This window comes from Sinocyclocheilus rhinocerous, unplaced genomic scaffold (genome assembly GCF_001515625.1).
Source record: "Sinocyclocheilus rhinocerous isolate Xijiao unplaced genomic scaffold, SAMN03320098_v1.1 scaffold541, whole genome shotgun sequence".
NCBI classification, from domain to species: Eukaryota; Metazoa; Chordata; class Actinopteri; order Cypriniformes; family Cyprinidae; genus Sinocyclocheilus; species Sinocyclocheilus rhinocerous.
The window spans coordinates 1405737-1421968 of NW_015658519.1; the positions used below are offsets into that span (position 1 = coordinate 1405737).

Below are 16232 nucleotides of genomic sequence, written 5' to 3' on the forward strand. Positions count from 1 at the left end.
GCCCCTTCCAGTGTCCTGTGGAAGCCACCTGCGCCCCTACTTTTTGGCGTAGGCCAGGGCTTCTTCACAAGAGGACCAGCTACTGCTGCTATGGCACTACCCAATGAGTAGGACTGGATAACACTGGGAAAACGTACCCGTTCCACTTGGGACAGGAACGTTGCAGAAGCTCCATCTTTCCTGAAGGAGGTTTCGGAAGCAATACTCATATGAACACTCGTCTAGGTGCATATGGAAGAATGGAGGTGATTGAAACCCTCATGGAATGGCAGAAGTCTGCCGGGGAAACACGGGCACTCAGGCTATACTGTAAACTTTTCGCATATGGGATTCACTTAGGTCTTACATATGGAACCCAGCCTTCTACGGGAAGTGAAGGCCTGGCACCGGACGCTCTGTCACGTCTGGCTGCCGAAGGGACGGAGGAGCTCAACAGGGTCTACTATATGGACTCTCTGGAGTGGTTTTTGCAAGCCGACCCGAAGCCGGGGGTGAGAACACAGGAGGATACCGGCTCCACACGAAGGCTAAGAATCTAGCCAACGTGTTAGGGGTCGCCCAGCCCGCAGCTCTACCGATATCTGCCAACGAGGCGCCACGAGCCATCGCCCAGGAGGATGCAACACTCTAGTTAAATGAGCTCGCAACCTGAATGGGCAGGGCACACCCTGTGCCTGATAAGCCAGGGTGATGGCATCCACTATCCAGTGGGCCCCGCAGTGGGGCAGCGAAGTGGAACGCAGGGACCCAACTCGGGCGGCTTGTGAGCGGACCGAAGAAGCGGTGCAACGCTTACCTGGTTCCACAGGTTGGCAGAGGGTGTGTGAGTAGGGCCTTCGTTGACTCTCTCGAACCACCCGCTGCTGCCAGCTGGCGAAGGAGGAGGATGAGCGTGGTCTGGTGCTGGTCCGTCCACGACTCTCCGTACCCTCCCGGGACCCAGGGACAGAGAAAACCACTCTTTCGTCGAGATTTTCCAGATTCTCCACCCGGCCCTCCTCCGGGGGAGGGAGAGGTGCCTTCACCATCCCCCAAGAGCAGCTTCCTCCCTCTCTGGGTCGCCCGTCCCGGGGCCTCTTGCTCTTTTGCTCACTGCCAGATTTGACGGGGGCCAGGACGGGTGGGGCGGCCTGCCTACGCCCTGGTGGACGCCTCAGTCTGCTTCTGTACAGCCGAGAGCTGCTGGGCCAGGCTCTCAACCGCATCGCCGAAGAGGCCGGTCTGGGACACAGGGGCATTAAGGAACCGAACTTTGTCGGCGTCCCTCATATCGACCAGACACAGCCAGAAGACAGAGTAAGTCATTATAATCTGTATATATTTTTGGATGCAACAAATGCCTTGTTTATAATGGGTTTTAATGTTTTTGTCTCGTCGCTATGGGACATGGCATCACAGTATGGTAAGGGGCGTAACATTTCCGTCACACGCTTGAGGTATTCGGCCAATCACAATGCACTGGATAGCTGGCCAATCACAGCACACCTCGCTTTTCAGACCAATGAGCTTTGTAAAAAACGAGTCATAGAGGAGAAACAATAATGTATAGTATGTGGAAAATAATGTGTTTTTTTTATCTTAAACCGCATAAACACATTTCATTACACCAAATACACAAAATAACATTCTTTTTAGCAACATCATATGACCCCTTTAAAGTGTACCATCATTCAATTTAAAGGGGTCATGAACTGAGAAACCAAAATTTCCTTGATATTTTGACATATGAGAGGTCATTGATAAAACATCCTGCAAGTTTCAGAACTCAAAACGTTCTCGTTAGTCTAAAAACAGCTTCTATTGAAACTGTTGAGAGTGGAACCACACTTCTCGGACCCCCTCAACAGGCCTGAGATCTTGAGATGACTCAGAGGACAGGGCTGTGAAGGACAGGGCTGTTGGGATGCTACTCCCCCTGTTGTCACCACAAGAGTGTCACATCGAATCTACCGCGAGAAGCTCTCAGCGGTGCACCCATTCTCTTCTCTGCCCCTGGACACTACATGCACAAACACACACACTTACCTAGACTACTGCTGGGTGTGACAGGCTGTGACACCCACACACCGACATTCATATTTTCCAGTATACAACACCCATTACCATGTCCTGCTGTGATGATAACTGAATGTGACTTTTGAATGTCAAAGTGCTTCCTCACAGTCTTCTGTCCCCCTAGGGCTCACTTGAGTGATGTCGTCTAGCTCCGTCTTCATGGTTTTCAAAGGAAAACCGTGTTTTAGGCCACTGTGCAACCCACAAGACACCCTCAGCAGCTGAACCATTAAAGCTCTGCCTTGAGCAATCCTACCTTAACAACTATTGCTATCTGCCATATTATCCAACAAGTTTTTTTTTGCTCCCACTTTATATTAGGTGGCCTTATTCTGTATAGTTAGATTTAAACTAATCATTTGATACAGTGCTCTTATTGTGTACATACATGTTTTTACATTGTACTTATATTTTTTTTTAAATACCTGCATGTAATTAATTTCTGTAATTACATTTATAATTACACTGTTGTCCCTAACCTTACCCGTATCCCACCTCAATAGCAGCAAAAGTGTCTTGCAATACAGTATGAACACAAAAAGTACATTGTACTTGTTTTTTTTATGTAAGTACATAGTAGTTAAGGATCCCACCTAATAAGTGGGACCCTTTTTTTACCCTTTTCCAATGTGAGTCTATGGAGGTCCTGCCTTAAAACACATTTTGCATTAAATTATCCAAAGATAAAGTTAAATGTTAAACCTTACATTAGTGAATCTGTGTATTTTTTATATCTTTAAATAAAAGTGTCTCCTTTCATTCCAAAATGAGCATATATAATTCCCACCAGGATTTTGCTGACTTTTTTCTGAGTTTTGCAGCCCAAAATTACTGAATTTGAATAGTTTTTTTTCTCAAACATTTTGGTGATATTTGCAGCAATTTTTGTGTTGATTTTCAGCAAAAATAACATTTGAACATATTACAAATGGGACGGCCTCCAATCTGAACTTTTTTCCCTTTCAAAACACCTTTTCTTATATAACCTGATGGGTGTTGAAGTCCTGGTGCTCCGTCTAGCCAGTCCATTCCAATTTACGATGGGATTTATTGCATTACAGTGGCAGGACAGTTGAATATGGATTGATCAGTTCATTTGTTCTGAGAATTGTGGATTTTGATTAGCAAAAATTGCTTTTCCCCACCAGGTGTGTGTGTATGTGTGTATATATATATATATATATATATATATATATATATGTTGTTTTGTTTTTTTTTGCAGAAACTAAAATGATCTTTTGTAATCACTTGATGCGTCTCTGTCATTCGACTGTAATTCATTTGACTGTAATACCTGATTTCCTTGATTATGTTTCTCAGTTTTTAATCTTGGTAATTTCTTGAAGAAAAATAGCAGATAAAACTGCTTGTCAGTGTCACACTTCATTCCAGCGCATGTAAAAGTAATACTGAAAATTGTTAAAGATTTTGTGAGCATATTTTACCGAAAGTCATGCTCTTCACAGAAAATGTGTAGTTCATTCCAGTGGGTTGTTTTGTAAAGTTTGTCAAAATGAGCAACCGTGTTAATAATGTTAAGCTGAGGGATTTCTAATGTCATCTGTCATGTTCACAGGTATATGGCCCCTGAGGTGCTGGATGACTCCATTAACATGAAGCATTTTGAGTCTTTTAAAAGGGCAGACATCTATGCCTTGGGTCTGGTGTTTTGGGAAATTGCTCGCAGGTGTTCAATTGGAGGTACGACACTGTGGTAAAAAATGATGATAATGACTGGATTTATGTTCTTCAGTGTCTTATTTATTTTCTGTGTTCATGTATATAACAACAGTGCAACTAGTTCATTGATTTTTAAATTTTTGTAGTTTAATTAAAAAACAATTGCATTAAAACATTTCAAATTATTATTATTATCTGATTAGATATAATTAATATGTAATATGTTATATTGTATTATAGTGTTGTCAAACGATTAATCACGATTAATCGCATCCAAAATAAAAGTTTTTGTTTACATAATATATGTGTGTATACTGTGTATATTTATTATGTATATATAAATACAAATACATGCATGTATATATTTAAGAAAAAGATGTTATTTTTATGTATTAAATATATTTATATATAATTTAAAATATAAGAATATAAATATATAAATGTATATACATTTAAATATTTTCAAAAATATATATACTGTATATGTGTATATTTATATGTACATAATAAATATACACAGTACACATACATATACTATGTAAACAAAAACTTTTATTTTGGATGCGAATAATTGTTTGACAGCACTAATTATAATTAATCCCAGATTGGTTTCAGGTTTTTGGAGCCTACTTTGTGTTATATATTAGGTACAGTACTCTTTTATTGTAACAGCATATATAGATATGCTCTTGTGGGCTGCATTCTCTGTTCAGGCATCCATGAGGACTACCAGCTGCCCTACTATGACCTTGTACCATCTGATCCGTCAATAGAGGACATGAAGCGGGTAGTGTGTGACCAAAAGCTTCGTGCCAACATCCCTAACAGGTGGCAGAGCTGCGAGGTGAGCACTTCTTCAGCTTTATTCCTTTTTCTGTGGATGATTTTGTTTATAGATTATCTATTCGCCCCAAACTGCCCATTTTCATCTTGTTGATCTACATTAAATTGCTCTTCCTCTGATTTCTTCAAGCATTTGTTCTACACTATCAGCATAAGTGGAGGTGGCACTCTTTTTTCATTCTGTCTTGAAGCGCTTTTTACTGCTGTGAAAGGGAAGATTCGATTACATCCAATTTGCAGTCGTAAAAAGCCTCTAATCTAACTAAGCGTCTGCAGAGCTATCACAGCTTGCTGGCATAAAAGACACATTTCATGATAGTGCTGCCCAATATTAAAAGGCTGTTTTCTGATTTTCACATTTTGTAAGTGTTTTTTGGGGGGGAAAGCAGATGCAGAGGTATAAGATAATTAGATAAGACCTAAACAGACATGCTGGATTAAATACTGGGACCCATGCTGTGAAAAAATATTTGGCCCCTGTCTGATTTTCTGAATTGTTATCAAATGTTTGCTCAACTCAATTCAACTCAATTTTTATTTATAAAGCACTTTCAAAACCATTAAAATGGACCAAAGTGCTGTCCATAAGTAAAAATAATACTAAAATACATGCAAACATAAAATAACAACAAAACATAACATCAAGAAAAACATGCAGCCAATCCCTCACAATTCTCCGACCTATTTAAACGCCGAAAGCTTGATAAAATAAGTACGTCTTCAAGTCCTTTTTAAAAATGTCCATGCTTGCCGAGGATTTTATAGAAAATGGTGACACATTCCAGAGAGTAGGAGCCGCAACAGAAAAAGCGCGGTCTCCACTACGCCTCAACCGAGACCGTGGGACAGTTAGGAGCATATTCTGAGAGGAGCGCAGATGGCGTTGAGACGGGTAAGAAATTAACATGTCCTTTATATACTCAGGAGCCTGATCGTGTAATGCTTTATAGACAAACATTAACACCTTGTATTGTATTCTGTATTTTACAGGTAACCAGTAAAGAGATATCAATACAGGCGTTATATGATCCCGTTTTCTGGTGTTTGTTAAGATTCTTGCAGCAGCATTTTGGACATACTGAAGACGAGAAACGTCTCAGGTTACTTATGTAACCATGGTTCCCTGAGTAGGGAACGAGACACTGCGTCCTCTAGGGGTTGCTATGGGGAACGCCTCGTCGTGACCCGTGTCTGAAGCATACATTGAAAAAACACCAACTCGTTGGCCGGCGACAGCCATGACGTCACTACCGGTGCGACTATAGTATAAATAGGCGCCGGGAGCATACATTTGGTCCTAAATCCAGACTGAAAAATATCCATTATGTTATTTCCAACCAAAAAGTCAACAAGTTGATTATGGACAACTTTCTCTAAAATCTTATTCATAAAAGGCAATTTGGATATAGGCCTAAAATTTTTGAGATCCTGTGAATCTAAGTTTGTTTTCTTTAAGACTGGTTCAATAACAGCATGCTTAAACCCTAATGGTACAATGCCATAAAATAAACTACTGTTAGTAATCGATAATATACTGGGACTAATATTGTCTACCACCTCCTTAAACAATCGAGATGGGAGAATATCATAAAGCGAGGTAGTCGGCTTTAAATGCAGTATTATATTTTCCAACTGAGCTAATGTAATCGAATCAAATTTACTCAAACAATGAAACGGATTTATTACCGTGGCTACAACATTCCCTACGGGCACAATATCCGACCGAATCCGATTGACCTTATCAATAAAAAACTCTTTTAAAAAAAAGTTTACACTGAATGCCATCAGATCTTCAACCAACCCCCTTAGTGTTATTTATTTTTATTTATTCATTTTTATTGTTTATATATTTTGAAGTAGCGTTTATTTTTATATTTTGAGTTTTCATTTTAAATTTTCAAACTTTTGTGATTTTTATTAGTTTTTATTTCATTTTTGTCACGGTGCGTGCGGGGAGATGAAGCGAGGACTCAATTGCAGGAGAAATGGTTATTTATTTTAATAATAAAAATGAAAAAAACTCAAACCACCCCGAAGGGGAAAAACAGACAGGCAGGCCTAAAGCGGCACACATGCAGACACGAAACACACACAATGAGAAATGACGGATCAGCACAGGATGACAGACACAAGGAGAATAAATGGGAACCAAACGAGGAGGCTAACGAGGGAGACACAGGTGGAGCAACTAAAACAATAACGAGGTAACAAGATGGGAGGGGCAAGACAATAGACAGGAGAGAGCACATGGCAACAGACAAACACAACACAAGCCATGTGCTCACAGAACACAGTCATCTGGTGGCCCTCCTGGGCACACCCGCTGAAGACTGTGACAATTTTAGCTTTAATTTGTTTTTATTTCAGTTTTAATTTTAGTACTTTTAGTACTCCAGTTTAAACTAATTTATTTAAGTTAGTTGACAAGGCAACATTTTTAATTTTCAGCAAGTTTTCCATCTAATACTTATCTTGTTTCAGCTTGATTTTAGTTAATAAAACACGTAAGTACCGCACTTTATATTTTGTAAAAGTTTGCAAATGGCCTTTCTGAATGTGCTTGTTAGCTCGCTGTATGCTAATATGGCTAAAGCTCCCATTGTCTCTGACTGTATTCACAGAGACTGTGAGAGCTATGTCGTTACTTATTTTTAAGAAGCAATAAAGGTGTGTTTATGAATTATACAGATGGTGAGCATTTTCGGGTTAAAAATAAAAATAACAACATGGCTCTGGTGTTAGCAAGCACATTCAGAAAGGTGAATTGCAAACATTAACAAAATATAAAGTGAGGTACTTGTGTGTGCTGGATATAAAGTTGGATCATGAACAGTTGGTATTGATCCATCTTTGAGAATCAACTTCTGTGCAAGTCCTGCATTTTAATGACCCTCATTTGCAAAGCAGGATCTATGCTAGGGCAGATCGTCACCAGAGGCCTATACATAGGTAGATGCCCTATTAGCGGCTGTTTCTATGGGCCTATATATGTAAGCCGTCCACCATATTGGAGGACATATCGAGAGCAACACTCAAGAGCAAGTTGCTGGTGCATCTGCACTGCAACTGTAGTTATATGCATGTATGAATATTTATATCTTCAGTAGACTTCAGAAGATGCTTTTGCTAAACTAACACAATACATCAGGACGAAGCCGTTAGCTAACAAGGCATTTAAAAGGTACTTTAGTTTAAAAACCTGTAATATTGAGTTCATATATATTAAAAACACAAACCAGTACATTCTTACATATGAAAATTTATCCAGTTTCTTCAGGAATTTAAATTTAGGCGGTTTTTACAACCAGATGCTGCACAATGTTGTTGCATCTTGAAACTCGTTGATTGTTATTGTAAGTGACGGCATAGACGGTTCCAAGATGGAGGACGCATCAAGTATCTGGACAATCAAATGTGGCATCGGTCACACTTTATATTAGGTGGCCTTAACTACTATGTACTTACATCAAAAAATAAGTACAATGTACTTGTTGTGTTCATATTGTATTGCAAAACACTTTTGCTGCTATTGAGGTGGGATACGGGTAAGGTTAAGGACAGGTTTGGTGGTATGGGTAGGTTTAAGTGTGGATTAAGGTGTAAGGGATGGGTCAACAGTGTAATTATAAATGTAATTACAGAAATTAATTACAGATGTAATTACATACAGGTATTTTAAAAAATATAAGTACAATGTAAAAACATGTATGTACACAATAAGTGCACTGTACCAAATGATTAATTTAAATGTAAGTACATAGTAGTTAAGGCCACCTAATATAAAGTGGGTCCGTGGCATCTACCTATACATATCTATGCTTGTCCCTACTGTGACATCACAGTAGGGGGAAATCTGTAACTGCTCGTTTGGAGAGACTTATGTAGCTATGTTTCCATCCAAACATGCGAATTTAACTTGTGCGGAAAACTGGAATATCACATAAAACATTTGCGAATAAAGCACCGTTTCCATCCAACGAGTCGAAGAGAACAAAATCATCACTTCCTGATAAACTGGCACTAAATATCTCTAAGAAAACTAGGAGAAGCCATTGAATATAATAATTTTCATATGTAATAAATTACTTGCGCTTCAGAGAGAGCAGACGTAACACAATAAATGCGGTCATTGCTTTTAGAGGTGGATGCCTGCTGTTTGGGAACGCAGTCATGTTCTAATTTGTTGAGATAGTGAATTGGTGGGTTTTTGTTAAATGTGAGCCAAAATCATCACAATTAAAAGAACCAAAGACTTAAACTACTTCAGTCTGTGTGCATTGAATTTATTTAATACACGAGTTTCACAATTTGAGTTGAATTACTGAAATAAATGAACTTTTCCACAACATTCTAATTTATTGAGATGCACCTGTAGATGCTGTGAACGAGATCGGTCCGCTGGTTAGTCAAGTTATCCCGTCTCATAGTGCAAAGTCACATCACTTTTTCAATGCGCATGGTGGAATTTATTCGGTAAATGTGTTTCCATCGTAGTTTATGCACATTTTTTCTTATCGGATAAAAAGTTTATCCTACTCAATTGTGCGCATACGTTTTTTATGTGCATTTTTAGAATTTATGCGCATCTTGGCATTTCCATCCAGCGGTTTTTTATGCGATAATCCAAAATGCGCATAAAAATAGGTGGATGGAAACAGCTTATGTCTTATGGGGATTACAAAAAAAGGAGTGGTTGGATTTTTTACCATTATAGGTTTGTTGTTTACACACACTGTGGATACACATCTGTGTTCGAACACCTCATAAAAGTGAATTTTGCATAATAGGTCTCCTTTAACAGTAACAACACTGCAATGAATGCATAAAAGTGAGCCTTTGAGAATGAAAAACACAGTAATAGGCTACATTTGTCATTTATGAAGAAAGGTCTATTACACCCTGTGTGGAAAAAGTAATTACCCCATGGAGTTAGTAATTGTTTACGCTTCCATTAGCAGCAATAACTGCAGTGAAACACCTCTTGTAGTTAGTGCTTCACACATACATTGATGTGTATATTTGACCGTTTAGGTGCATGCCTGAAACCCCAATTATACTTTGCTTGTCCTTGTTCTGTTCCGTCTTCAAGCTTACGCACAGAAATCTCCTGGGGAACAGCCGTGATCGGCATATACACTGTATTTTACGACAGGCACTTTTCATGATTTGACTGATTCTGACGTTAGAGAGCACACCGATTTAAAGTAAAAGAACTTAATGCGGCACAATGATCATTTTAGCTTGATTATCACATTTTCAGAATTTTTGGAAGCCAAAATCGAAACTGCAATTAAAATATGATTCATGGCATGATAGCCTAGTGGGCAAGTGCTCCGAAATATAACGCTGTTGAGTTACGGGCGTCCAGAGTTCGAATCTTGGATCGAGGACCTTTCCCGATCCGGCCCCCCTCTCTCTTTCCCGCTTCGATTTCTGTCGTATCATAATAAAAGCAAAACACCAAAAATAAATATTTTTTAAAAAATTTATTCAGTGCACAGCCCTTAGGGCTGGGTGATGTGGCAAAAAATTTAAATCTCAATTTTTTTTCAGAACGTTTGACCGATTCTCGATTTTTTATGATTTCTAGCTTGTCAGCTTGAAAATGTAACTACAACATGATTCAAGTAACTTTTTCTTTATTAGCCCTCTAATTAAAGAGAATTCTATTCCAAGTGCAGCACACATGAAGTTGTCAACATGATGTAAATGTTAAACAAATCACTTGTTAAATATCTTTGCAGAAAAGATGCATGAACTACAACTAAATCTTGTACAAACTTGTCTTATACATATTATATGTTAAGAAAATACAAGGAGCCTTGCAAGGAATAATACAAGGAAAATGCTTTTTTTAAAAACTCAAAAGTCAAGGCAATTCAAATTCAAAAGGACTGAAGGTATAACACCAGAAGACTATTATTAACTATAAATCTTCTATAAAAACAATGAACAGCAGCTTTCAGCCTGTCACCATGATGCATACATGAAATGTCAGACATACAGGCCTAGTTCTTTACAGGTTTTTTATTCGATTGTGCTGCTTTTCCATGTAAACATCAGTTTGACTGAATGGCACCTATAGCGATATGAGTGTGTCACACATGAGCGCTTAATCACATGCGCCGACATGCAGTTGGATCGTTCTTTTCTCTTTACTGTTAACATTGGCATATTGTCAAAGAGTCTAATTCTAACGTTTGGTAATTCAAAATCGTGATTCCTCGATTTATAAAAAAATAAAATCGTGGCAAAACATTAAATTCGAATTAATTGATAAAATCTGAAAAATCGCCCAGCCCTAGCTTATATTTAATTTTTTTTCAAATATTTCAGGACACATGAAAGACACATGATATAATGTGACCAGTGAGTGCAGCCATTCACTCATTGCTGTAGTTGTAACATTATTACAAGGACATAAAGAGTCACCATCTCCAACTTTGAGATCGGTTACAATATAAAATCATCAGATCACCCACCCCTACTAGAGGAACTTTATTTTCATCTTTCTAAAGTAGACTTGCTTGGGTTTGCAAGGATGAATGCTGTGCCCAGTCACAAAAAAATAATAACACTTTTTACGGCTTTGATTGATTTTGGATGTGACTTCCATGTAGCTGAGTGCTCTTGTCGTTTTTGTTAAATACAGACAGTGTAATTAAAATGACACTCTGACATTCAGTCCTGATGTGACCCAAAGAACCTGCGCACCTCACTCTTTCAAAGTGCTGATTCACATGGATTACTTTCTGAAAGTTCATCTGTTTCAAAAGCTTATCAAACTCAGAGTTCACCTGAGTTAAAGTTTGTTTGGAGTGTTTTTCTGTATGCACAGGTGTGTTTAATAGAAAGAGCTGTCTAGACGGTGATGTGTGATAAAAAGGACGAGAGAAGGCCACAGCGGATGCTTCATGCTCTCTGCATTAAAAACACAACTAAATGTCCAGGGTTTTCAGAAGTGACTAAATGCAATGTTTTCTTTCATCTTAAGTTTTCTTTATATGACTTTAAGTAGTTAAACGAATGCTTATGTTTGGCAAAGTTAAGAATGTACTATAGGGTCATAAAATTGACAAGCGAGGCAGTGGCTCTTGAATTAAAAGGTTTGAGGAGCCAAATGACTTGAGTTGAGAAATTACAACATTGCTTGATAAAGATGGTTGTTCAGAAGCGCTTTAGTTCATTGAGGTCATAGCTTCTTACTTTAGATTTACCTAAAGTGACTGCTATGTTGAAGGGACATTTTAGTATATTCAATATGAAGATTTAATTTACATCAACTAGAGTGCTTTTCTAGTTGTATTTCGAATAATTTTATTCCAGTTTTATGCTGTCACTCTAGTGATTCTGAGTGTATTTTTGTCATATAAATATCATTGTTTTGTAATACGTATGTCAGTTGGAATGTAAAAAATGTGTATGCCTGCTGAAAAAAGGTAAAAATTTGTTGTTTAGCCTATGGTTCCAACACATTTCCATTACAGTCAATTCAACCTCATGTTAACCAATAATAAATTTTGTAAAATATTTGTATGTTTTTAGTGCCATTATTAATTTTTTTACAACAAAACTATGCTGTTAATATCATCTTTATTATTTATATACTATTATAGCATTTAATAATATTTTGAATTAGATATGAATTTTTATATATTCAGTGATTTTTTTATTTTAGTTTTAGTTATTGTAATGTGCTTTTGAATTCTATTTTAATTTTGATTATTTTAGTACTTCAACTTATTTTATTTTACTTAGTTTTATTCAATTGCCAAGGCAATATTATTTTCTTCTTTGAATATTTATATTAATTTCAGCTTTATTTCAATTAACAAAAATTACTGTTAATAGTTTGAGTACTAGTTATCAGTACTAACTCTCATGAATAGGATGCACATAAAGATTTCCCGACTTTCACCAATGCCAAATGATTAATTGATTGGTAACAGCAATAAATGGCTGGTAAAGCTCAGTAGTTTTAGCAGTCATTCTCTCTGTGCATGTACGCAAGAGATGCAAAAGAAGGTTAGGGAATGTGTATAGCATAATAATTATACCTGTGATAGCATCTGTCTCCTCCTGACCGCAGGCCCTGCGTGTGATGGCAAAGATCATGAGGGAATGCTGGTACGCCAACGGAGGCGCTCGCCTCACCGCGCTTCGTGTGAAAAAGTCTCTATCCCAGCTCAGTCAACAAGAAGGAATCAAGATCTAGAGCAAAACTCTCATCATCTTGACACTCCCTCCACTCATCTAGAGAGGACAGCGAGGGACCTACATCCGGTGTGGAGGTTTACTTCAATCGGGAATATCGAGGGACCAGAAACGATTGGTGCTGTTTCACTGTTGTCCATGAAAAGATACCTCCTCATCATGCAAGAACACCTCAGATAAACTTTACCAGCCATGCTTCATCTGGTGAGTCACCAAACAACAACCACAGATGGCCATTCGGTGTCATTGATGTGCTTTTCAAACTGGACTTGAGCCTTTTGGACTTGTTTCTGTATATAGCCTCTTGTCTCTAGACGTACATATCTGACTTGCTTGTATGCTCGTATATTCACGTGTAGATTAACACAGAAACAAATACTGCACATAATGACGTGCTGCAGTGTTTGTCCCAGGAAGTGCCACTGCTCTGAAACAGTCCTGTTTACCATATTTGGCAAAAAAGGATCTTTGTAGGTATCAAGTCACTACGTCTCTTTACAACCGACATTGGATTTACACCAAGCACTTGTTTGCAAACAACTCATCAGTTGAAGAAAACATTGAAAGTAAAAAGAATAAAATTCTGCTGATTGCTGTAGCAGAAACTCCAAAAACTGATTATGTGGAAGTGGTTTCATAATGTGGCTTCACCATACTCTCTTTCCAGAGACCAAGAGCGAGCCTGAAGGGACCAGCCAGAAAACTGGGTTAGTCATCAAAAGCCATTTGTACAAAGGCCAACTTAGCTACAGCACATCTACGTTAATGTAATAAGGATGTGTATGTTTTTATGCACATTTTTTTATTCATGCACCTTCAGGCTTTAAAGGGTTAGTTCACCCAAAAATCAAAATTCTGTCATTAATTACTCACCCTCATGTCCTTCAAAACCCGTAAGACCTTCGTTCATCTTCAGAACACAAATTAAGACATTTTTGATTAAATCCAAGAGCTTTCTGAAACCGGCATAGACAGCAAGGGTCCTACCACAATCAAGGCACAGAAACGTAGTAAGGACATCGTTAAAATGGTCCATGTGGTTCCATCAGTTGGTCAACCGTAATTTTACAAAGCTACGAGAATACTTTTTGTGCACAAAGAAAACAAATGACGATTTTATTCAACAATTTCTTCTATTCTGGTACAGTCCTCCACCATTATCAACATTGCTTTCCTCTGCTTATGAACAAGGTGAAGTGCGTGTTCTATGTCAGCAGCACCACGCGCATGCGTCGATAATGGCGGAGGACTGTCCCGACTGATGTCACATGAACCGTTTTAACGACGTCCTTACTACGTTTCTATGGTTTGGATCGTGGTAGGACCCTTGCTGTCTACGGAGGGTCAGAGAGCTCTCGGATTTTATCAAAAATATCTTAATTTGTGTTCCAAAGATGAACGAAGGTCTTATGGGTTTGGATCGACATGAGGGGGAGTAATTATTGACAGAATTTTCATTTTTGGGTGAACTATCCCTTTAAGAAAACATGGACACATGTAGCTCAGAAAGACGCTAACTATGACCTATCTATTGTATTTTGCTCTGTGTATAGAGTCTGTACATGTTCCTTGGGTTGAGTTATCCAGTTTTACTGTACATGCTGTTTTTATGGAGCCGGATTCATTCAGATCAGTAAAAGACACCATATTGATTGTGACCTCATGCATATAGTTGAGCGCCAGTCTTTGAGCCGCAATCTCGTGGATGTATCGTGTAACTCTGTGTGTCTGTATTTGGTCAAGCTAAGCAAAAAGTTCTCCTTTAATTGTTTTTTTATTTCATAGCTGGAAGGTACGAGTGCTAAAAGTCAATGAATGTGATCTCAAAACTTTTTAGACAGTCTGTAGACATTTTAAAGAAATCTGTTTTTATTTGGACAACCAAATATAAAACCGAAAGCATCTTCTGGAGTGTTTTTAACAGTCAAGTCAGGTGGAAATCTCTGTGTACCAAAGACACTCTTTGAAGATGAGGATGTGAAGATGTTAACCAGGCTACTTTAAAGGGATCGTTCACCCAGAAATGAAAATCGTCATCAATTACTCACCCTCATGTCATTTCAAACTAATAAGATGTAAATACTTAAAGACTGAAATAAGACAATTTGAGATCTTTTTAATGAAATCTGAGAGATTTCAGTCCCTCCTTTGAAAGTCCATGTAACCAAAAGTTTGACACTTTAAAAAGTTCATACGAGATTATAAAAGAAATCCATATAAATCGTGCTGTTCTTCATATAAAGCGATTGTGTCTTTACAGAAGATTTGAATTAAATTGCTTGATTCATGAGGATTTCTTTTACAATGTCTATGAACTTTGTGAAGCGTCATAGTTACAGTAAAATGGACTAAATGGAATTTAGTTTTATTAAACATATCCTTATTTGTGTCAAAGATGAACAAAAGGCATTGTCACGGGGCTGACAAGACGTGAGACGTGCGGATCCATATGCAAGCTTTATTAACATGAGAGGAGGTCAGAAACACAGGCAGGGTCGAACCGTGGCAAACAGGTATATGGCGGGCAAGACACAAGAATAGTCCGAGGGCTAGCGTAGGTCAACGATTGGCGAACAGGATCACAAGGCCGAGACTAAAGGGATAAATCCAGGAAAACAGGCACAGATCAAAAAACCGAGAAAACAGACAAGGCAAGACTAGGCTAGGCTAGGAAGCTAACGAGGGCTCTGTAGAGTAGCTATCAAGAGATAGGCGCTAAACAATACTCGGCAGAGGGAAGGGATCAGACATACAGGTTTGAAATGAATAATTGATGACAGATTTTTTCATAACTCCCCATCACTCTGTATTTTTGTTAGAAACACAATGCCAACAATCACCAGCAGCCTTCAGAACGTTACAGTCAAAGAAAGAAACAAATGTCTAGATTTCTCTAGATATTCACAACCTCACCAGCTCAGATATTTTCTAAAGATTCAGTTTTCATTTTTTTGCTGTCATTTACTTTAACTAAAGTGTCAGTGTACACATTTTATATACCGCGGATAAAATAAGTATTGAACACATCACCAATTTTCTCAGTAAATATATTTCTAAAGGTGCTGTTGACATTAAATTTTCACCAGATGTCGGTAACAACCCAAGTAATCAGTAATTAGAAAGCAATCCTGCCAGTGGAAATTAATATTAGCTGGTTTAGTCCCAACTGATAGCCTATAAAAAGGTGTCTCATGACCAACGTGTCACACAAGAAACATTTCATGATGGGTAAAAGCAAAGAGCTCTCTAAAGACCTTTGCAACCTTATTGTTGCAAAACATACTGATGGCATTGGTTACAGAAGCATTTCTATACTTCTGAATGTTCCAGTGAGCACTGTTGGGGCCATAATCCGGAAGTGGAAAGAACATCATTTCACCATAAACCGGCCACGACCAGGTGCTCCTCGCAAGATTTCTGACAGAGGAGTGAAAAGAATT

General features: G+C 38.3%; 1 protein-coding gene across 1 annotated transcript in view; it reads left to right on the top strand.

Annotated features, from left to right (window-relative positions):
- LOC107722631 (TGF-beta receptor type-1-like) overlaps window positions 1-13586 on the top strand; it is a 61769-nt gene extending 48183 nt beyond the window's left edge. The window contains exons 7-9 of the mRNA XM_016531078.1: window positions 3632-3756; window positions 4449-4579; window positions 12668-13586. Coding sequence (XP_016386564.1) covers window positions 3632-3756; window positions 4449-4579; window positions 12668-12793 — 382 coding nt within the window. The 3' untranslated portion in view covers window positions 12794-13586. The remainder of the gene's footprint in view (window positions 1-3631; window positions 3757-4448; window positions 4580-12667) is intronic.
- Window positions 13587-16232: the final 2646 nt, after the last annotated feature.